At 43.2% G+C, this 23,008-nt stretch overlaps 1 protein-coding gene across 3 annotated transcripts in view; it reads left to right on the top strand.

The window, feature by feature from the left end:
• The window catches only part of KCNU1 (potassium calcium-activated channel subfamily U member 1), an 85,883-nt gene that overhangs the window by 4,169 nt on the left and 58,706 nt on the right, over nt 1-23,008 (top strand). For all 3 annotated transcript variants that reach the window (XM_083588394.1, XM_083588393.1, XM_083588395.1), the window contains exons 4-14: nt 3,465-3,555; nt 7,819-7,930; nt 8,951-9,026; nt 11,674-11,749; nt 11,862-12,032; nt 13,471-13,562; nt 16,594-16,704; nt 17,987-18,092; nt 19,814-19,896; nt 21,108-21,177; nt 21,564-21,716. In XM_083588394.1, coding sequence (XP_083444520.1) covers nt 3,465-3,555; nt 7,819-7,930; nt 8,951-9,026; nt 11,674-11,749; nt 11,862-12,032; nt 13,471-13,562; nt 16,594-16,704; nt 17,987-18,092; nt 19,814-19,896; nt 21,108-21,177; nt 21,564-21,716 — 1,141 coding nt within the window. The remainder of the gene's footprint in view (nt 1-3,464; nt 3,556-7,818; nt 7,931-8,950; nt 9,027-11,673; nt 11,750-11,861; nt 12,033-13,470; nt 13,563-16,593; nt 16,705-17,986; nt 18,093-19,813; nt 19,897-21,107; nt 21,178-21,563; nt 21,717-23,008) is intronic.

Below are 23,008 nucleotides of genomic sequence, written 5' to 3'. Positions count from 1 at the left end.
GAGGCAAAATGCCCCCAAATATCTATCTTTGCGGTGAGCAAAGGTTGAAAGGTGAGCAAAAAATGGAACCAGGTGGTCTTCCCTTGGGGACACAGAAAATGCCTTCTCCCCCCATTTGTCATATTTGTCATATTTCTGATGTTAGAGGAACCTGTAGCAGGATTCAGGCTGACCTCAACCCTCATAGGAAGCTCCCCATACCAGTCAGAACCATTGGCACACCTGGATTGCTATAGTTCAGACAATGGTTGGCAGCAGTTTTCCAGTGTTTCAGACAAGAGTCTTTCCTAGCCCTGCCCAGAAATGGTACAAGGCAGCTCCCTATGTTTCTGAGCCAGACCATTAGACCATCTAGCTAAGTCTTGTCCACAATGGCTGGCCTCAGCTCTCCAGAGCTTCAGGCAGGAGTCTCTCCTGGTCCTACCAGGAGATGCCAGGGACTGAACCAAGGGTCTTCTGCATGAATGGTTTTGACCTTTAAAGCCCATCACGGCCTAGGACCCTCGTAGCTACAGGACCATCTCTCCCGGTATGCCCCACGGAGGACCTTAAGGTCCATAAATAGCAGCACCCTAGGGGTCCCGGGCCCTAAGGAAGTTAGATTAGCCTCAACCAGAGCCAGGGCCTTTTCAACACTGGCTCCGGCCTGGTGGAACGCTCTGCCTCATGAGACCAGGGCCCTGCAGGATCTGATTTCTTTCCGCAGGGCCTGTAAGACAGAGTTGTTCCGCCTGGCCTTTGGCTTGGAGCTAATTTGATTCCCTCCCCCTCTTTCTTTTTCCTTTCTCCTCCTGTGATGAGGCTGCATTTTAATGTTTTAATGTTGTATTTTAATCTTGTTTTTTAAGTTGCATTTCAATCAACTTGGTTTTTATTGGTTCTTAGCTGCCTTGAGCCCGGTCTTGGCTGGGGAGGGCGGGGTATTTATTATTATTATTATTATTATTATTATTATTATTATTATTATGCAAAGCAGATGCTCTGCCACAAAATTATGTCCCTTCCCGATGCCAGAGATTGGGCCTTTTGCATGTGAAGCATAACAACCGAAGAAGAGCTCTTCTGGCTCAGTCTCATCCAGTCTAGGACCCTGTTCTCACTTGGCCAACCAGGTGCCCACGAGGAACCTGCAAGCAGAACTTAATTGCAACAGCAATCACCTTACATGTGTTTAACCACTGAGCTGGTGGTTACTCTTGCTCAGACAGGCTCATATGTGAGTAGACAGTGATACTCTTGTTCTAGGCCCTGTAGGGTTTTAATTAAAGCAACAACCTCAGTACTTTGAATTGATCTTTGGAACCTACTGGTAACAAACACAGAGGAGACAGTAGTGGCACTGTGTGGTGTGTTTGCACAGTGTATATGTTTCGGCTTTCACATTCAGATTAAAGTACTAAATTCCATACTTTATTCAGAAATTTAAAATACAAGGTATTCTATCAAAGTCGCTAATGCTCCAAATTGAGGACCCACATGAGCAGCTGGGGAATAAATGGTGAGAAAACAGCTACTGTATCTGTTAGATACTTGCAACTGAAGCATATGGTCCTGCTAAAAGATATAGGGTACAGGCTACATCTTGAAAAGTGGGGTTTTTTTCTGGGTTGGAAACAGCAACATTATATTGAAAAGCACAAATCAAAATGGCTTTGGCAATTTCGTTCTGTCATTCTGCACTTGTCAAAAACACAAAATGTGGAAACTGTCAAAGGTGCCAAATGGAATGTGAAATTCAACTTGTTGATATTTGGGAGGGGACATGGCATGGTGATGCAGCATGAGGGTGGTTTTGCTCAGTTGCTGCCAGTTCTGAATATCTCATTAAACCCAAATTTGCTTTTAATGACAATCTTGCACCAGTCTATACTGGTTGAAGGAAGAGAGTCAGGCATATGTCACACCTTAATATGCTTTACAAGCATATGCTTTGCAAACAAAAGGTCCCTGGTTTGATCTCTGTCATCTCCAGATGAGTATTTCCCTAACCCTTCCTCAAATCCTAGAGACTAGATACAGCATATTACAGTTCCATTGTTCCCATGAAAAAAGGTCAATGTTGTGATGAGTGTCATGAAATGGGCCACATTAACCACAGCATAGCATTCCACTCAGACTTCCATTATCAAAACAAGGACCATTCATTGCCCATGTCTCCAATCACTCATGACTCTACACTGGCTGCTGTGTGGTGCCCTATTCAATAGCCTGGCTTATATTAATTTGAAAAGGAACTAGGGCATGTTGGCCTCCTCTTTGGTTAAAATTTGTGCAGTAGCAGCAGCAACAACAACAACAACTACTCCAGCTCCTTCTGTGATGAACCCCCAAAATCCACCTCTCTCTTTACCTAATCTAAATTACAGAAAGCTTCTTACTCTTTATACAGAGCCAGGAACTTCAGCTCATCTCAGACACCTGCCCCGTCTCCTAGTAACTTAACAGTTTCAGATGGATTGACTTAAAGCAAAACAGCACTACCCCTCCATTGCCCTACAATATATATCATAGAATCATGGAATTATAGAGTTGGAAGTGATATCAAGGGTCATCTATTTCAACCCCTGCAATGTAGAAATCAGAACTAAGGGATCCCTGCCAGGTGGCCATCTAGCCTCTGTTTAAAAACTCCCAATGAAGGAGAGTACAGCACTTTCTGAGGTGCCCCTTCTCAGTTTCTGGATTTCCAATGAATGGCCTTTGCCCAGAAACAGGAGTCTTCCATGTTTTTTTGCTAGCTTCACTCCTAGAATAAGTGTTAGTACTGGTTCTGGCTCCAGATGGTGATGAACCTATGACCAAAAAAATGGGTGAAATCATGCCAAAGTCATATTTTGGTCTGCCAACTTGAATCAAAATGGTGCCTGGCATCCTATCATTGACAAAGATTGCCACCCCCACCTCTGGAATGCTTGAATTGGTTGTGGTGACAGTATCTTGAGATGTGGTCGAATCTATGCCAGAAGGCTGGTGAAGTCATGCTAAAATCAGGTTTCATTCCATCATCTTGATTCAAAATGGTGCCCTAAATCCAAACATTGGCAAATACTACCACCTCTTCACCTCAGGAACCCTCATGCTGAGTTTGGCGATAGTATATGAAGTGGCATCCAAATCCAAAGAGAGCAGAGGAACAAACAGACAAACAAACCATGTCCCACAATATTTATTTCTATCCCAAATTTCATCCAATGATCTCAGGGTTATGTATTTTAACCTTTTAATATTTTGTTGGAAGCCGCCCAGAGTGGCTGGGGAAGCCCAGCCAGATGGGCGGGGTATAAATAAATAAATAAATAAATTATTATTATTATTATTATTATTATTATTATTATTATTATTATTTACATAGAACTCTGGTCTCCCTGGTCTCAGTCCAAGAATCTAAGCATTAAACCACACTGACATGGGAATTCATATCGGCTTGTAAAAAAATAATGAATCACTTTCCCTCTCTTCTCCAGTGTTAAACAGTTCTGTCTCTCATTTGAAGACCAGACAGTTTTTGTTGACCTCTTCTTCAATTTATTCTTCCTCTTTTACTTTGGATTGCGGGTAAGAAATATTTTTCTTTTATAAATTAATAGGGAAAGTCATGGCCATGCATAAAGGAATGTGCAGTTGTTAGAATAACATATGGCAAAACTGAGGAGATGTATCTCCCCCAACACTGCCCCAACACTCTCAGTAGCAGGTGAAGTACTAAACTCCCCCCCCCCAGGTGGCTGGTGAAAAGTCACGTCATGAAATGCATGATGGGAGACATATGTCAGCAGGGCTGGCCCACCCATGAAGCAGGGTCAAGTGACTGCCTCAGGTGGTCAGATCCACAGGGGCAACAGATTCTGCTTCTGCCACTCTGGTGGCAGTGACATCTGCAGCCTGCTCCTTGGAGGCCAGGTATTCTGCCTCCTCAGCAGTCGCCCACCCAAGCTGCCTCTGCTGCAGCCTCTCAGTGACCAGGAGGTGCTGCTGGTCTCATCCCACCCAGAGGAAAGAAATAACAGAGGCTGCCCTGCAAAGGGACAGCTGACCTAGAACCTCATCAATGTGATCAGGAGCCGAGTTCATCCACAGCTCATGTGAAAGAACCTGTGCAAATGAAGCCAGCCTCTGTATAATTGGGAACCCCCTTTGGCTTTATATATATATATATATATATATATATACACACACACACACACACACACACACACACACACACACACACACATATATATATATATATATGCGCTTTATTGTTCAAACTTGCATCTGTACATCAAAGACATAAAGGTAAAGGTAAAGGGACCCCTGACCATTAGGTCCAGTCATGGCCGACTCTGGGGTTGCGGCGCTCATCTCGCTTTATTGGCCGAGGAAGCCAGTGTACAGCTTCCAGGTCATGTGGCCAGCATGACTAAGCCACTTCTGGCGAACCAGAGCAGCGCACGGAAATGCCGTTTACCTTCCCGCCAGAGCGGTACCTATTTATCTACTTGCACTTTGACGTGCTTTCAAACTGCTAGGTTGGAAGAACAGGGACCAAGCAACGGGAGCTCACCCCGTCGCGGGGATTCAAACCGCCGACCTTCTGATCAGCAAGCCCTAGGATCAGTTGTTTAACCCACAGTGCCACCCGCGTCCCTGGTGGGAAAGTAGTCCAGCTTATATCTGAGCCAATCCCCAATGTAAGCCACAATGAACCCCACACATCACTAACTGAAATAATAAACTGAACCTGCAACTTAAAGTTACAGTTTGGAGTGCCATACCCAGGGTACTGCTAGGTTGGAAGAACAGGGACCGAGCAACGGGAGCTCACCCCATCGCGGGGATTTGAACCACTGACCTTCAGATCGGCAAGTCCTAGGCTCTGTGGTTTAACCCACAGCGCCACCCGCGTCCCCTATCAAAGACATATCTTCCTTATTTTGCATATGTCAGTTTTGTCAAAATGAAAATCCAACAAAAGAATGGCCAGTTTGAAAGCACGCAGTGCAAGTAGAGAAATAGGTACCACTCTGGCGGGAAGGTAAACGGTGTTTCCGTGCACTGCTCTGGTTCGCCAGAAGCAGCTTAGTCATGCTGGCCACAAGACCCAGCTTGACAAGATGCCAGCTCTCTCTGCCAGTAAAGTGAGATGAGCGCCGCAACCCCAGAGTCTTCCACGACTGGACCTAACTGTCAGGGGTCCCTTTACCTTTACACTATATTTAGTACATATTTTGACTTCCCATCCTTTCCCAATTTTTCCACTCTAATAAACCTATTGCCTCAATATATTAGTCATGAAATAATAATTTTCATACATATATAAATCTGTTTTCTCCCTTTTAACCTATATTACTTGCAGAGGTTACTCAAAGGCTGCTACCAATTTCAGATTGCAACAATTATCCTTTAAATATCTCCTTAGAGGTTCCCAGTTTGAAATGAACTCCTGTTTTGACTTATCTTTGATCTTTTCTGAGAGACTGTCTAATTCAGCATAGTCTACTAGCTTTAGATTTACGAAAGCTACTAATTTAGAAAGCTACTAGATTTAGATCTACTAGCTTTCAGATTTAGTGGGAATTTTGTCATTCTTCCAATGTTTTGCTATAAGTATGCTTGCGGCAGTGGTGGCACACAGAACGACTTTTCTTATCTTCTTAACACTGTCTAGACCTGGAATGCCCAATAAAAATCATTCTGGTTTCTTCAGAAAAGATACATTTAACATTGTTTTGAGCTCTCTCTATGTATATCATTCCAAAAGGTCTTAATCTTTTTACACATCCACCACATGTGGAAGAGAGTTCCACCTGGTTCTCCACATCTCCAGCATGTATTTGGAACATTTTGTACATTTTGGAAAGTTTACAGGGGGTTAAATACAATCAATATAGCATCTTTTGGAGGTTCTCCCTTAACATAAAACATGCCGTAAATTTCCAATTAACTTTCCATAGGTGGGGAACCCCTTCTGGACTTTTTGTGTGAAAAAGAAAATGAATACTCAGTATTTGGGCTGGGAGATTGAGATAATACTGGTTTGTAGAAAGTATAATAGTTTGATGTTATTGTGGGGCAAATGCTTTGAATAATTCTTTTTATATAACTTACAGGGGGAGAATCAGAAACCCTTTTTCTTTTCTTTCCCCAAATTTATCTCCCCCTTTCAGACCACCTTAGGTCAACCAGATGTTTTTTAGATTAAATGGCTGGTGGCAGATGTTGATAAATGCATCAGTTGTAGGGTGGCACTTTTTGCTCAAGCAGCAAGAAAGGGCAACCTTTATGGATAGTCCAACTGTCAAACCCTAAGGATGCTGACCAGAAGGAATGTTTTTTTTAAAAAAATAAAATAAAAAAATCTGGAAATTGTAGATTTGTCTTGGTCCAGTGCATGCAATGTCTTTCATTCTGAAGCTATGTGATTTGTGCTTATATTGTGTTGTGATGGCCATTAACCATAAACAATAAAAATCTATTGGAATAATTATTTTTATATAAATAACAAGGGGAGAATTGGAAACCCTTTTTCCTTTCTTTTCTTTTCTTTCTCTTTCTTTCTTTCTTTCTTTCTTTTTTTCTCTTTCTTTCTTTCTTTCTTTCTTTCTTCTCCCTCTCCCCCTCTGCCCCTTTATCTTGTTGAATCAGGAAAAATATTTGTGGAAATAAATTAAAAAATGGTGGAAAAATGAAAATGGATTCAATTTCTCCCCCATTCCTAGCTGGAAATACTAATCATCGCCATAATTTTATTATTTGTACCCCACCTGTCAGGCTTCGGAGAATGGCTTCCTCCCCCCTTTAGACGAGCAGCAGAACAAGGCATTTAGAGACCCTTACCAGTTTAAGAGTGTTTAATGATCACAGCAAAAGAACACAGCAGCCATTCTCGGAGCTAAGGTGCTCCCAATTAAGTTTTCCTCCTCCTCCCCCGCAAGTCACCATCACTTCCCCTTCTTGCAACCTGATCTCGCAACCATTGAGCCTTCTGCATAGCAACCTTATCAGCTCTCCTTGCCTTTGGAGAGATAGGCTGGGCACTCTCTAGAGAAGGGGAGTCAGTTATCTCTCTCTCTTCCTATTCTGCTTCTTCTAACTGTTTCACACTCAGCTCTGCCCAGCTGCTGTTTTCCGAACCATGTCCCTCTGCAAACCAGTTCTCTAAATCTATACTGCTCCACTGTTCCTGAGCAGCTTCAGGTTCCTGGTCAAGAGCAGGAAGAGGGGGAGGTTCTCACCATTCCTCTTCAGAGTTGTAATCCTCAGTCTGCTCTCTGACACTGCCCATCTGACTAGGTTGTCCCCGCCACTCTGGGCAGCTTCCAGCATATACAGTGGTACCTTGGGTTACATACACTTCAGGTTACAGATGCTTCAGGTTACACCACTAACCCAGAAATAGTACCTCGGGTTAAGAACTTTGCTTCAGAATGAGAACAGAAATTGTGCAGCGGCAGCAGGAGGCCCCATTAGCTAAAGTGGTGCTTCAGGTTAAGAACAGTTTCAGGTTAAGAACGGACCTTGAGAACGAATTAAGTTCTTAACCTGAGGTACCACTGTACAAAAAATAGAGGATAGGTCAAGGATGCAGGATTCAGTATAATAACCTTCTCTGTACTAGCTTTTCATATGAAGGGCTAATATCTGAAGCGAAATGGTGGGTGATCATCAGCTGGCAAGCAGGCAAGAAGAAGGCATTGAACAGCAACTTCACCCAGTCACCCTCCCTGAAATGGTGTACATAGCTAGTTTGGGAGGATGGCTATTGGATGAGTGGGTGGGCGGAAAGACAGCTAGACAGATATGGTCCTTGTGTCATCTGATTTTGTGCAGTTTTTCTAGTTCTTTGCAGCAAGTGACAAGTTGACCTTCTGGGTTGAACTCAATTCCATTGTGGACTTCTTCACCATTACTCCGGTCTGTATCTCTTTCTATTTAGGAAGAAACTGGCTTGGTGAGTACACCAATATTTCCATTAACTTGCATAGAAAACAGCATAAATTCCCAAGAAAGACTGAGGTAGTGAAAATACCACTCAGTCTCCCTCACTCACACACCAAGGACCCTCTTACCCCAAGGATGGTTGACTGGAGCAAGCTTCTGTCCCCATGAGGGATATGGTAGGCTTCTCCTTTCCACAAATTGCTGTAACTGGAGTGCTCTGAGAACATAATTGTTGTGGTTAAAAGTTAGATCTGCCCATCAAACTTAAAGAACCCCCCCCTTCCCTGTCAAGCCCTGAGCATTTCCTCAGTCTGTTTGGTTTTGTTTTTCAATAGGAAAAACCCACAGGATTTGAGGGCAGAGGTGAAGCAACCTGCTCTGGTACCCAGAGCAGCGCACGTCCCAGGGTGTGTGGCATGCATCCCAGGGGGCGTGGCATGCCACCTGTGGGGGTGTGGTGCACATTCAGGGGGGTGCATGGCATTTTGTCACCCCAGGGTGACACCCCCCTTTGGAATGGCACCCGGAGCAGACACACCCCGCCCCCACCTTGGAACACCCCTGTGTGAGGGACAACTGAAGCCCTGAGTTACTCAAAAGCTTAGGCTTTCCCTGCTCCAACTTTGGATGCCTTTTTAATAGTGCAGCCCAACACAGAAATATGTGAACTTTCTGAAAATCAGCCCAATTGACCTTGTATTTCAGGATACAAAAGGAACCGATGCACATACTGCTAAATGACACTGTAATTAGCCATGAAATACTACCAAATACTCAGTACATGCATGCTGACCATCAAATACTACCAACTCTTCTCCTCAAAACCCTGTTTCCATCAGGAACCATTGCTATACTCTAGTAGTCCACCTCACTGAGTTCAGTGGGAGTTACACCTAGGTAAGGAAGCTTAGGCTTTCAACCTAAGCGTAGCAGACCAGATAATAACAGGGGTTATGCACAAATGCTCACCAATACAAGGACACCCACCCACCCCCACTCACAAAGTCTCATTCTGCATCCTTCCCTGTAGGTTTACGTTTCTTGCGAGCACTCAGACTGATGGAACTTCCCAAAATTTTACAGTTTCTCCAGATTACGACGACTGCGTAAGTCAGACTCGCATAATGTAGGGGGTTGGGCTAGATGGCCCTTGGTGTCCCTTCCAACTCTACAATTCTATGATTCTAACTTCTCCAGCAGTCAGGGGCCACTTAGAGTGTTTCATCCTTGGAGTTCTGTGGATCCAATTAAATTCCAGACTGTGCTTGTGTAATGTCCTCCTGACATTACCATGAATCCTGTATAGAGAACTCGTTATCTGAGGCTGTATCCGCACAACATTTTATTCTCAATATCAATGGAGACTACTTTCTATGTAGTCCGCACACAGTCCAGATCTAATGTGTATTTTGCCCCTCAAAAGTGCTTCTTGGGAAACTGGTCTCATTCCAAAAATAAAAGCTCAAAGCTCATTGCAGGTGAATTCTGCATTACACTGCAGTTTGCCCTGGCTACAGGTGTGTGTTTAAACACACATGTGCCCAATGGCATTGCACATAGGTGTATGCCAATATCACAATCCCCATTTCCTTCTTGGTTCACCTGGACAGCAAGAATCTAGAATCAAATTAGATTAAAAGCTGCATGTTGAGGATGAGCGTGGATGATTCCTGGGACTGGCACAAGCCTGAGACTGGTCCAAGATCAGCCAGCAAATTTTCTGGATGAGTGGGGATTTGGCCCCTGGTCTCTCAGGCTTTATCCCAACACTCTAATCACTATACTGGCTTTCTAACTGAGTGTGGTTTCTTATGTAGTCAAAAGGGCCACTAGGTGGCGCATCGGAAGATGGCTGACAATAACATCTCTCCAACCCACACGAGGTAATTTGGAGGCTATGATGGGGGTAATTAGCCTCCTTAACCCCCCAGGATTGTGGGGGGGACGGCCCTTGCCTGCTGTGCCCTATACCACCCCCGAATTTGTGGGGGTGGGGGCACTAGGCACAAAGCCCTCCTGTGGGATTCCGGCACTCCTGGACGCCGTCCCTGATTCGCGCCGCTGGTTGCAAGCATCTTCAAAAGAAACAATTTGGACGAGATAAATTGCACATGCTTCAAGGAAAAAGGGGAGTAAAGACTGCTGACAGAAGAGATCTCTGATAACAAGACAAGAATAAAATATGAGAAGATACGTCAAGATACGGTATGACTGAGGGGGGAGGGGGGGAAAAACCTGCCTTCCTTTTTCTTATGTGATTTAACAAGAATCCCCTCCCCTAATGAGTCAGAAACTAAGGACTTAAGCTGTGGATTTAAGGCTGTGTGGAGATAAACTTTCGAACCAAAGCAATGTTTCAAGATGAAGCTGGAAAGCTAAGAGTTTTGGAATGACGCAGTTAAAAATGCCATCACCATTTTGGGAGGCATTGTTGGAGCTCTTGGGTCTGGGAGGAGAAAGAGAGAAATAGAGTTGTTTACATATCGTGGATCAACTTCTCGGTGGGACTTAAGAGTGACAAATGCCAATTTTATGATGGAAAGAGCGATGTTATCTACGAAGGAGATATATGGAAACCATCTGGACTTAGTGGAGGAACGAGAAATCCACACAGGATTATTATTTTGCTTATTGGCTTAAGGAGACTAACAGAAGAGATCGTAAAGGAAAAATAGAAATTATATGAACAAGATATGATGTGGAAACACCAAGATAAGACTGGATAGAATTATGAATTTTGTTTGGACTGATTGGGACTGATTTGGACATTAACGCAGTAATAAGAAGATGATCTGAATCCCCCTTTGGATCTTGAAGTATGGGTTCTCCCAACAAAATTTAAAAATTTGGCTTTGTAATTTGGAATTTATGTGATGTGATTTAATTTGATGTGATTGGCCAGTTAATAAAAATTATTTAAAAAACAAAAACATCCATGCATCAGAGGGTCAGGGAAAGTTTTATGATTTGGGAAACAACAACAACTTTAGGGGGGAACCCTAAACGGCCCATTGAGGATTGAACATGCTCAGTGATCACAGAATCCTAGCTGACTGGGGAATGGATGCATAACCTGGGGGTAAGGATGGAATGGTATATCCTGGAAGTGGGTATGGCTGGCTTGCTAGAACCCTGCATACGCTGCACTGCAACATTTTGTTACATGTCCTGCATGTCCTTTGGGAGTCCTACTGTGCATTGGTAAAACACCACACACAAAAAGTGTCTTTATTCAAGAGCACACGCAGTTGTATTAATTGCTTTTTTGTAGTTTTTCATCAAAACACAACTGCAGGTTGGTTAAAATGCAATGGATGGGAAGATAAAAAACGAACTGCAGGAACTGAAAGCTATGGCAAAATGTGCTCTGTACAACATATGAAAATTGAAACAGAGCAGTAAAAGAAATATTTAATGCATTAGTGCCATTTCGGATGCAATTGCAGAAAACCTGGAACTCTGAAATCTGGAGAGAAATTAAGATAAAGAGGAAAATGGTATTTTGTTGGGAAATTCATACATACAGTATGTTGTGATTATTGGTGGTTAGTCACTTTGTGTGAACCACAGGCCAAATGGCAGAATGTAAAGCATAATTCATGAATGGATCTATATTTATCTCCAGTTGAATTACTTATGATAGCGGTACGGTGCCCAAGTGGGATTCTACCCATCTGAGTAATGTTAGGAGGAATAAGTAGAGATGACTTTGGCACTTTGGCACTCAGGTCATGTTTTCTCTTGCCGCTTTAGCACTGCAGTCAAGCTGTCCAAACTCCTAGCTGTCTCTGTCAGCACTTGTCTCACAGCTGCAGGATTTCTTCATTGGGTACGTAAAACAATGGCTGCAATGGCTCAGGCTTTCAGGTGAAATGCTTTTTTTACACAACATTTTCCCTTCTATTTTAATTAATTTATTCATTTTCTTGTTTTTTGCACAGATCGAAAATTCTGGTGATCCCTGGGCATATACTAAAAATTCCCAAAGTCTGACTTACTTTGATTGCTTATACATGATCATGGTAACCATGTCTACAGTTGGATATGGCGATGTGGTGGTAAAAACCTCCTTAGGGCGTTCATTCATCATTATTTTCATCATTGCTGGCTTGGTAAGAAATTTCTTAGCCCTTTCAGATCTGCTCTACAGTCTTCTTCAGAATCCTGTATCTGAGGTCTTTAGTTCTACCTAATTTGATGCATTACAGAACAGCCTTTTTTCATTGGCACCTTTAAGTAGCAATTCCCAAGTGCATAAACCACTATAGTAACTCATTTGCCAAACTGACAGATGACATGATGGAGGAGGCCACATTGCTGAATAATCTCAAGGGGAGGACTGAGATTCTCAAAGAGTTCAAGAGGAGAGTTCCCTCCTGCCATTTCCTCAAAACCTTGGTCAGAATTTCTGTCTCAGAAATTTCAGTTCATTAAGTGTGTCAGGTCAATGACATCTTACGTGCACTAGGAAGTGCAGGAAACAGTCTTCTTTTGAATCAGACCAACTCAGCATTGTCTTCACTGACTGGCAGTGACCCTCCAGAGTTTCAGCCAGGAGTCTCTTCCCATCCTACCTGGTGCCAGGAGTCAGAGTCAAGCATAGGTTGAAACAGTGTCTGTGCCTTTAATTTCAAAGAAACCAGAACAGTACAGACCTTGTGATTCCAGCAACCCTTCCCAATAGGCCTTACTCCAACAAGGTAGCTGTGAGGACTGAAGCTCCCCACCTTCCCACCACTCTCTAAGGCAGGCTTCCTCAACCTCGGTCCTCCATATGTTTTTGGCCTACAACTCCCATGATCCCTAGCTAGCAGGACCAGTGGTTAGGGATGATGGGAATTGTAGTCTCAAAACATCTGGAGGGCTGAGGTTGAGGAAGCCTGCCCTAAGGCTCCTCCTCTCCAGGGTCTTTCCCCAAGCAGTTGCAAACTCCATCTATACACAACCAATCTCTGCTCTGCTCTTTTCATTTCTCTGCATGTTCTAGGAGACCAAGGGGGAGGAGAGCTGATTGCAACAGGAGGGGAAATTCCCTGGTTTCTTCCACAGCCTATCTCAATGCTGCCTCTTGGCCAGCCTTCTCTCCAGTCTCTGCTTCAGCCTTGGAGTTTGAACTGCTCTCTGCCAAAGTCTCTTCCTCCTCACTAAATCCTGTTACCACTTCTACTTCTGACGCTTCCACCTCCCAATCTGCTCCTTCTTCTCCCTCTGAGCACGCATCGTTGTCCCGCCACCAATCCCCTGGCTCTGAGCCTTCTTCCCCATGGGGTTCCCTTGGGGATCCCCCAGCTGGTGCCTTCCACCACTTCTCAGCATCCAGCCAGTCCGTGATACCTGGAGGTTGAACCCAGAGCTTCCTGCATACAAAGCAGATGTTCTACCACCGAGCTGCAGCTCTTCCCGAGACTTCTAAATGTATGGTGAATAATAGCCTCAGTGCTCACATTTATTTTTTCTTCCTCAAATGTCCTTGGGTTTCCTATTTATTTACTGAAGAATTTTCATCCCGGCATTTCATTTAACTGAGCTTGTATATTTCCATTGTCCTAGATGCTTTTTGCAAATTTGGTGCCTGAAATGGTAGACATTGTTGGAAGCACTAAACTACACAAGGGTTCCTACGTGGCTGTGAAAGGCAGAAAGTGAGTAAATTCAAGTTCTCCTTTATTTTAATTACTAAAACAACAACAGCTCGGAATGTGAAAGTTTTTTGTAATTGGTATCGCTTGATCATACTGGCTGCTGTTGAGTAAGAGATTGTGAGTATTGGTTGCCAGTTTATTTCTGAGCCCAATTCCTGGTACTCCCCTTAATTATAAAGCCCTAAATGACTCAGACCCCAAATATCTGAAAGAACTCCTCCTTCTCTGTGGGTGCTTCTAGGTTGTTCCACCACCCTCATAAGTTTGGGGAGTTGTGGCCACGGATTGGGCATTTTCTGTGGCAGCTCCTAGGTTGTGGAATTCCCTCCCCACAGAGGTTGTGTCTGGTACCCTCTTTATACTGTACATATACTGAAGGCACATCTCCTTTCCCTGGACTTTCACACGTGACATAGGTGTCTTCAGGACCTACCCTCTTCCTGTGACTGTAACCTGCTCTAGATGTTTTAATATTGAATGTTAAATGGTTATAATTCACTCTGGAACCTGCTGGTGAAGGGTAGATGCTAAAAGAATAGCAATTTAGGGCACATAGACAGTGGGATGTCTTTGCACACTTGTGTCTTCTTAAGCGTCCTGCTCTGCCTTTCTTCCATGCGGCATGGGTGTCAGTTGTAAATGGAGGGGGAAAAACCACAATCTTTTCCTTTGTATACAGTTTTATTATACATTTATTATCTGAAATGTAAGAGTGCAATAAAACAACTTGTATTCCAAAAGCACTTAGTCCACATTTAAGTTTAGTTGTTCTCTCCCTCCAGCCCATCCATCTCTTCCTTAGAGAATTTTAGGTTTCCCGTGAGCATTGTTTTGCCTTCCCAATGCCCTTTCCTAACCACACGTGGTTTGTTTTTGTTTTTTGAATTTTAAAGAGATTTTATAAATAAAGAAAGAAAGTCAAATTGAGGCAAAATAGAGATGTATAAACAAAATGTTGCTAGGAAGAGGCATGATTTTGAGCTGCACTGCTGGGATACAATCCTAGGGACATGAATGGTGAAATCCAAAGCCCTGCTGAGCTCAAACCAATTGGGCAGAAGCAAAAGGGTGTGTGTGTGTGTGTGTGTGTGTGTGCATTTTTCTATATTTTCATCTTTTAGAGCCTCTCCCCACCAATTTTTCCTCCCATTGCTCCCAAACAGAAAGGAAATCAGTATGCCAATTCCAGGGCTGCTGTATTTCCCACTTGTGATGGAACCATGTCAGGAGAGTGGGAGAGCTGTGGATCCAGTGGTTCTATAGCCTTTCCCAATCCACCCTGGAACGAAATGATCCGTTTTTGTTCTTATCATCCTTGGAACTGACAGTGGATTCAGCGGCAAAGCAAGCCGATTGGGCGTCTGGGGTGGCGTGCATGCCCTGCACCCAGGGGCGGGGCCAGCTGCCCGCGGGATGGGGCTAGCTGGGTCAGGACACTCCGCAGGGGCTCTGAGGAATCTGGCTGCCTCCTCCCACTCAGCCGCCCTACAGCTGAGGGGGAGGCGGTGGGCAGACCGTTTGGGCAGCACGAAGCCTGCAGGCGCCCAAGCCACCACGTCACTCCCAGGAGAGATGCGTGGCTCGGGTGTGCTGCAGGCCCCGTGGTGAGTGTCACCTGGCATTTTGTCACCTCCCTCAGTGGTGACACCTGGGGCAACCCACCCCCACCGCCCCCCTTCCTCTGCCCCTGCATGGATTGACAAATGTGGAGGAGGTTTTCACCCCCATGATGGAGTAGTCTGCAAGGATAGACCTCCTTCTCTGCAGGGCACATTGACAAATCTGCAGTTTCTCTTGGGTTCTGTGACATCTTTCCAAGGACTATAGGATTGCTCTCTAAATATGTGATATAATGATTATATAATTAGAAGCAACATCATATGAATAAAAAGCCATACATTATATGAATGAAAACATATAATTTCATCAAGATTATTTTTGTGTAGTGTTTTACCAATCTGCAAGTGCACTTTTTGAAAAATCAAAATCTGAGTAAATATCACAGCAAGCAGAAATAGAGTGGGATTCATGAGGAATGCAAAACAGGGTGGATCAAACCAACAGAACACTAAAGGAATGGAGCAAGGGAAATCTTTTTACCCCTGCTATTTGAACAATGAATGTAGATTAGGGCAGTAGAATCTTGCTTTCAAATAATGTTTTCTATGCTCTGGTGCAGCATATAAATCGCAAAGCACTGAAGCATAGTTGAGTCCCAGCCTGACAGCACTACATGCAGATGTTTGGGGATGGGGTAATGTGAAGTACAGAACTTTAGATTTCAACCTACTTTTGTCCCTTCATTAAATAAAAAGTACCTTAGATATAAGGGACGTGGGTGGCACTGTGGGTTAAACTACAGAGCCTAGGACTTGCCGATCAAAAGGTCGGCGGTTTGAATCCCCGCAATGGGGTGAGTTCCCGTTGCTCGGTCCCTGCTCCTGCCAACCTAGCAGTTCGAAAGCACGTCAAAGTGCAAGTAGATAAATAGATACCGATCCGGCGGGAAGATATACGGCGTTTCTGCGTGCTGCCCTGGTCCGCCAGAAGTGGCTTAGTCATGCTGGCCACATGACCCGAAAGCTACGCCGGCTCCCTCGGCCAATATAGCGAGATGAGTGCCACAACCCCAGAGTTGGTCACGACTGGACCTAATGGTCAGGGGTCCCTTTACCCTTTACCTTTACCTTAGATATTGGTTGATAAAACACAATTACTTTTAAAATAGATAAATAGCAAAATCAATCAAATTTAGACAAGGAGCTTCTATATGCCTACTTGGGAGTAAGACTCATTTATTCAGTGAGGTATATTTGTGAACATGCATACATCTCAATTTGCAATATTTATTGTATTATTATTTTCTTAAGAATTATATACTGCTTAATTAACAAAAGCTTCTAAGCAGACTTCAATATAGATTTGGATTGTCTTGGTGGCAGCTACGTTGGTCTGCAGTTTCCTAATTTGTAGTGTTGTGCTACATTTTCCAGACAACAAAATGATCTGTGGACATTTCTTCTTCCTGCAGATATATTGTGGTCTGTGGTTATATCACTCTGCACAGCGTAACTACTTTCCTAAGGGACTTTTTAGCCCCAGGCTCTGGGCAGGTTGCCACTGAGATTGTCTTTTTGGGAGAGTAAGTATATCACATTGATTTCAATGGGAAAAAAATACAATACCATCCAGATTCCTGGAGTGGAAATTGCATTAATTCTTGCATCTACTAGCAACACAACTACCATTCTTAAGTACCTTGCATTGTATGAACGTATAATGCTAACCTTCTTTAGTGCTGCACCAAATGTTTAGGGTACAAGCAAAGCACTCAGCAAGTGTGGCTGACTGTCACAATGAAATTGCAGGGAGAAAGCCTATCTCTTACTACTTTATTGAGCAAGTAACACAGGAACAGCCAAAACCACTCCTCTTACCTATGGATGCATAAAGTATCTGAGCTGGTACCTGAGTAACAACCATAGCTGTTGTGCCACAGGTCAAAGGCCCAACCATAGGGGGACACCCCCCTCCACTTATTTTAGTAAGGATCCCTTTTCTGGGTGACTGACAGAAGGAGGTAGGGTTGGAAGTACTTGAGAAATACGAACAAAATACTCTTGGTTAATTTTCAATGGGACCTTGCCTTGCTGAAAGGGAATGATGGGTTTGAACTTTTCAGGATGGGCAAAATGGTTACTTGATTTAGTACTTGCTTCACTCTTGTTGCTCCAGCTACGCACGCGCGCGCGCGCACACACACACACACACACACACACACACTTTCTTCCAAGGGTGTTACTGCAGATGTTTAGAATTGTACTGAAAAAGCAATCATATATTGTTGCACATACCCCAGTATCTGAGTGGTGAGAGACTCCAGGGGTGCCCCAGTGCTTACCCAGGGTTCAGTTTCCTTGGGATGAAGGTCAACTGAGACTATGATGTTTGAAGCGTTTATGGTTTTATTTATACACGTGTACAACCTGAGCATAGGATAGAAGGTCTCACAGCATTAACATTCCAACAGACCTTGCCTCCCCATTTGGTTCCTAGCCCCCCAGGCATACACTTGGATTCAGCACAGCCTAGAAAGTCAAGACTTTCTCACTAGCTTCCAAACACCAAAAACAAATTCCTCTGTCCTATTGTCTTCCTTCATCAGATGACCTGGCATCCAGCCAAGTGGGGGTGGCGAGGAACGCTTCCCTCCTGAAAGCATAATCAGTTGTCACTTTGGTAAGACATCTCTTTAAGATGCTGATGAGGCCAGCCAAGACCATCACCTTCACAAATGAATTGGTTTAACCAGTTCACTAGTAAATTCTAAGCATGGACACAGAATCACAGGCCTATATATACATATTCATTCTCAGGAATTGATGGACACCTTCATTCTCTCTCCATACATTTCTCCTATCTAGAAATGATCCAGGTCTAGAACTGGAAACGATATTCAGATGTTATGCTGCATATTCCACTTTCTTCCAAGGTTCTGTGATGAAGACTGAAGATCTGCAGAGAGTTCAGGTAGGACTTCCTCTTCTTCTTCACAAACAGAGTCTAATGGGAGAGTGCCTTCGCTGTGAATTCTCTTTTGCAGAACCAAAGGAATGATAGAAATATAGGAAGCTGCATTATACCAAGTCAGACAATTGCTCATCTAGTTCAGTATTGTCCATACTGCAGCAGTTGAGGTTCCCAATCTTAACTTTGAAATGCCAGAGATGAGTGTGGGACCTTCTATGTGCCAAGCTGATTCTATACTACTGAGCGACAGCCCTGCTTGTAATTTGCAGGTGTTTACTGAGTTTGAGTTGGAAATAATCTTCCTGCACTAGGAAAGTAACACTCCATTTTGAAAAAACAAAGTGTGCATGCACACGAAAGCTCATACCAAGAACTAACTTAGTTGGTCTTTAAGGTGCTACTGGAAAGAAAAATATTTTTTTTGTTTTGACTATGGCAGACCAACACGGCTACCTTTCTGTAACTCCATTTTGAGTTGATCCCAAGTCCCTGTGAGTCTGGGGCAGAGTTGAAAAGGAATGCAGAATGAGCAGAACTTCCCCCCAATATTTATCCTGCAAAGCTTGAGTAGTAATTATACGAACATCCAGTAACTAAGGGTTGAAAACTTTATTAGAACCATGGAATAACTTTTCCTGCCTGGGCATAAAAAAACAACTGTCAACAGCCAGAATGGAAACTAAAACTAAACCAAAGCATGTGATTTGTTCCTAAGGGGCAATATATACAGTACAGTATATAGTTATTATAACTATAGTGTAGCGGCAGTGGCTGCTGATTCAGTGTAGATACTTAGATAGGTGGGTCAATGGTTTCATCCATTATTTGGCAGCTTCTTCTAGTCCAAGGATGAGGAATCTTTGGCCCACCAGATGTTGTTGCACTCAAACTCCCATCAGCCCCAGTTCGTAGGCCGGTGACCAACAAGAATGGAAGTTGGATTCCAGCAACCCCCAGAATGCCACACATTCCCCATTCCTACCCTATTCTGTTGGGAAACATTCACAATTGCCCACTACAGATATTTGCTCTTGCAACTTACCATTCTCTCTATATGAGCATTTGTTTCTTTAATGTATTGCACAATTGAGCTGAATTTGGATTATGTGAACTGATGGAGGGAGGGTCGGGAAGCAAACATTCACACACACACACACACACACACACACACACACACACACACACCAAGTGCTACCACACCCTCCCATTAGGTTGTAGGGGTTGTCAGCCTGAGGCTACTGAGGGGAGCTCTGATGTAGCAGTGAAGCTTAAAATCAAGGAGGAAATTTAGAAAAGCAGAGAAGACCTCAGGCTTCACTCCTGAGAAATAATTTCAATATTTTTGTCCTCCCCTGAAAAAGAAAAGAAAATCACCAAAATGTGCTTCTTTCCAATTTGCTGCTGCCTGTGAATGGAGTATCAAATTGGAGAGGATGACATTTTCCCCAATCCCTTTTCTTAGGGGAAGCAAGAAGAATTTTTGATAGTGGGAGGGTTGATAAGGGCAGAGAGCAACTTCTATTTGCGAGTCATGCTCAGCTCAGATTAGAGCCAGACTTTTATTAACAGCAGTGCTTGTAGAAAGGTGAAGCTGCGGTCCTGTTCAGATGTATGGGTGGACTAAGCCCAGCTGAACACAGTTTTACTTTAGAGTAAATATGAATAAGATTAGGCTGCCAGCTTACTTCTAGCCTCCCCTCTCTTCTCTTGTTGGGAAATAGATGGGGAAAGCTGAAGCATGTCTCGTCTTGGCTGACACATGTTCTGCCAACCCCTATATCGAGGATACTACTAACATCATGAGGTAAGGTGGGGGGGTTGCTGGGGGGGGGATAGTGTTAAGTATAATAGTTTAATTGTGCATTGAAATAGAAAATGATTCTCTACATATTGCTAAAGAGGTATGGGAATTGCCATAGGAGTTAAAGAAAAGCTCTCTGATGGGTTAGTGTTTAACTGTTAAAGTATCTCTGCTCTGCTCTCTCATGTGGTGTTTAATTTTAGATCACATGAAAAACTTATTCAGTTGCAAATAACCATTTTGAGGAGAGTTGTTCTTTTTCTGAAAGCCACAGAGGACAAAGGATGGGATAATGATTTCTCTTCAGGTGAACATCGCCTTAGGCTGGAATGCAGGCGACAAGAAAGACAGAGCTTTGTTTTTAACTCTGATCATAGTTATTTTATATTTGTAAGAAGCTGAACCTATACTTAGACAAACGTGATTTTATACAACTTTCTGGATGTAACATTGATTGTTTTGTGTCTGTTTTGGAACAAGTTCTGTTAGTAAAGCTTTGAAACCATAAACCCAAACCATCTTAAAAAATTGTCTTGTAGGTTGCTTATTCTTTCATTTTTTTGAATAGGAACAATAGTTCTACTGACCAGGTGATATGTAGGTTTTTCTAGAGCTAAACTCTGCTTTTCAGATTCCTTTTTCATGTTTTTATGTAGAGCAGATACAGGCCTACTTCTAGTACACCTGTGTGTGGAGTGAATCACATTAGATTGCTTGTGGAGAATTACACAGTTGTGAATGCATCTATCTATTTAGGTATTTGTAAGGAAAACTCTGAACATAGCCATCTTCTTGATCTACCAATTTTATTTGCTAAAACCTTACTCTCTGAGAAGAATATTTTTAATGGAGGGCTATTCCTTTATGTAAGTCACTACCTGCAATTTGGAGTGGCTGAAATGAGATTTAGGCTTAATACATTAGTGAAAACTGGGTCTCAGTCATCTGTATAATACATACTGTATCAAGATTAAGCATGGAGAAGTCTATCAATCCTAGTTTCTCTCAATTTTTAATTTTTCCAATGATAAGTTTAGTTTTCACATTGGCTTATGATTTTTTTAAAAAAAAAATTTAAAAATACCTTCAGCATGGATCTCAGAAGCAGAACATTCAGAGTAGAATGTGTTAGTGAACATGATTCATTTCTTCTGGTTCTGTGGGTGGGTGGGATTCATGGTTCTGGAACTACAAGTATTTTCTTTTTCATTCAGGGTACTGTCCATCAAGAATCACTTCCCAAACACCAAAGTCATAATACAGATCATCCAGTCATCTAACAAGGTTGGGCTGTCTATTTATCTGTGGTGTATATCAGCTTCAGACAAATCCCAAATCCTAAGCCAAAGTGTGGTAACTCAGAGATATTCTTGGAATGTCTCAGTCACCATCCCAAGTTGAAGTGAGGTTGTTCCAAAGTGTCATGTGATGCCTTAGTGACTCAGACACCAACAACATGCTGCAGATGAATGTAAAACTATGTGGTTAGAAACCAGTGGTGGGAAAATGTTTCCAGCCTGAGAGCCACATTCCTTTCTTGACAGCCTTCCAGGGTGGGTGTCACTTCCTTAGTGGCCACATAGTCCTCCTGCTTGTCTGTTTCAATTGGAAACTTAATATTCTGTTGTTTCTCATCCTTCCACATTTCCCCCCTTTTTCACCTGAAACAGGTCTACCTTCCAAAGATCCCCAACTGGGACTGGAGGAGAGGGGATAGTATAATCTGCTTTGCTGAGCTCAAACTTGCGTTAATAGCACAGAGTTGTGTGGTGCCCGGCTTGACTACACTGTTGACCAGTCTGTTCATTAGGGAAGACTCCAAGGTAATTCATTTTCCAATTCTTTAATGGGTGTTGAGTTAACCAGAGCATTCCTTACTGCAGATTTATCAGTACAGCTGTTCCACTGTTTACAGTTAAATAAATAACAGATATATATTTTACAGGTTTGGACATCACCATGGGCTAGGGTGATTCTCCATAGAACCTGCAGCCCTCTAGATACCTGGATAGCAGCTAGGGATGCAGAAGGAATTTGTCTGGTCTGCTTTTTGCAGTGGACTCTCCATACCTGACTTTCCCAAACTTACTTGTACAGTAGTACCTCGGGTTAAGTACTTAATTCATTCCGGAGGTCCGTTCTTAACCTAAAACTGTTCTGAATCTGAAGCACCACTTTAGCTAAGGGGGCCTCCCACTGCGGCCACGCCACCGGAGCACGATTTCTGTTCTCATCCTGAAGCAAAGTTCTTAACCCGAGGTACTATTTTTGGGTTAGCGGAGTCTGTAACCTGAAGCGTATGTAACTCGAGGTACCACTGTAGATCAGAATGCAACTCCCAGTTTATATAATAATGCATGGCAGTATATTACATTGCACACACATGTGCGCGTGCACACACACACACACACACACACCTCACATCTCACATCTTTGCTGTCCCCCCTCACTTTCCCCCTTTTATCTCTGTATCACTATACACACACACACAGCTTTTTTGCTGTCCGTAGACTCAACGTACACAGTGCAACAATAGTATATATCAACAGTTAATAAGGTGTAAGTTCGGCCTTGCTAGGCAACAGAGGAGCTTTAGCCTATACATACTGATTTCTGATTTTTACTGCCTCTGAGAGGAATTTTGCTACAGCCAGTGTAATAGCATCAATCTTATTCTCGAGGAGAACATTGACATGAAAAGAGCCAGCAATTCCAGGTTGTTCTGTTAATATTGGATTGATTAGGTGCTGTCTGACCTGTTTATACAGACTACATTATAATAAAATATGCTTCATACATTCAACATCCTGGGAACATGGGCACAGCCTATCTTGGTATGAGACACCAGCCAATCTTCCCCTCAGTACTTCAAATGGCAAAACAGACGGTGATAGATACCATCAAATATATATGGCGATAGTTAGATATGATCAAATATATATTACTATACAGTGGTACCTCGGGTTATGTATGCTTCAGGTTACAGACGCTTCAGGTTACAGACTCCGCTAACCCAGAAATAGTACCTCGGGTTAAGAACTTTGCTTCAGGATGAGAACACAAATTGTGTGCCAGCAGCACAGCGGCAGCGGGAGACCCCATTAGCTAAAGTGGT

This window comes from Podarcis filfolensis (assembly GCF_964270895.1).
Source record: "Podarcis filfolensis genome assembly, chromosome: 15".
In the NCBI taxonomy this organism is placed as follows: Eukaryota; Metazoa; Chordata; class Lepidosauria; order Squamata; family Lacertidae; genus Podarcis; species Podarcis filfolensis.
Note: the sequence above shows the minus strand (reverse complement) of the source record. Positions and strands in the feature narration are given on the sequence as shown.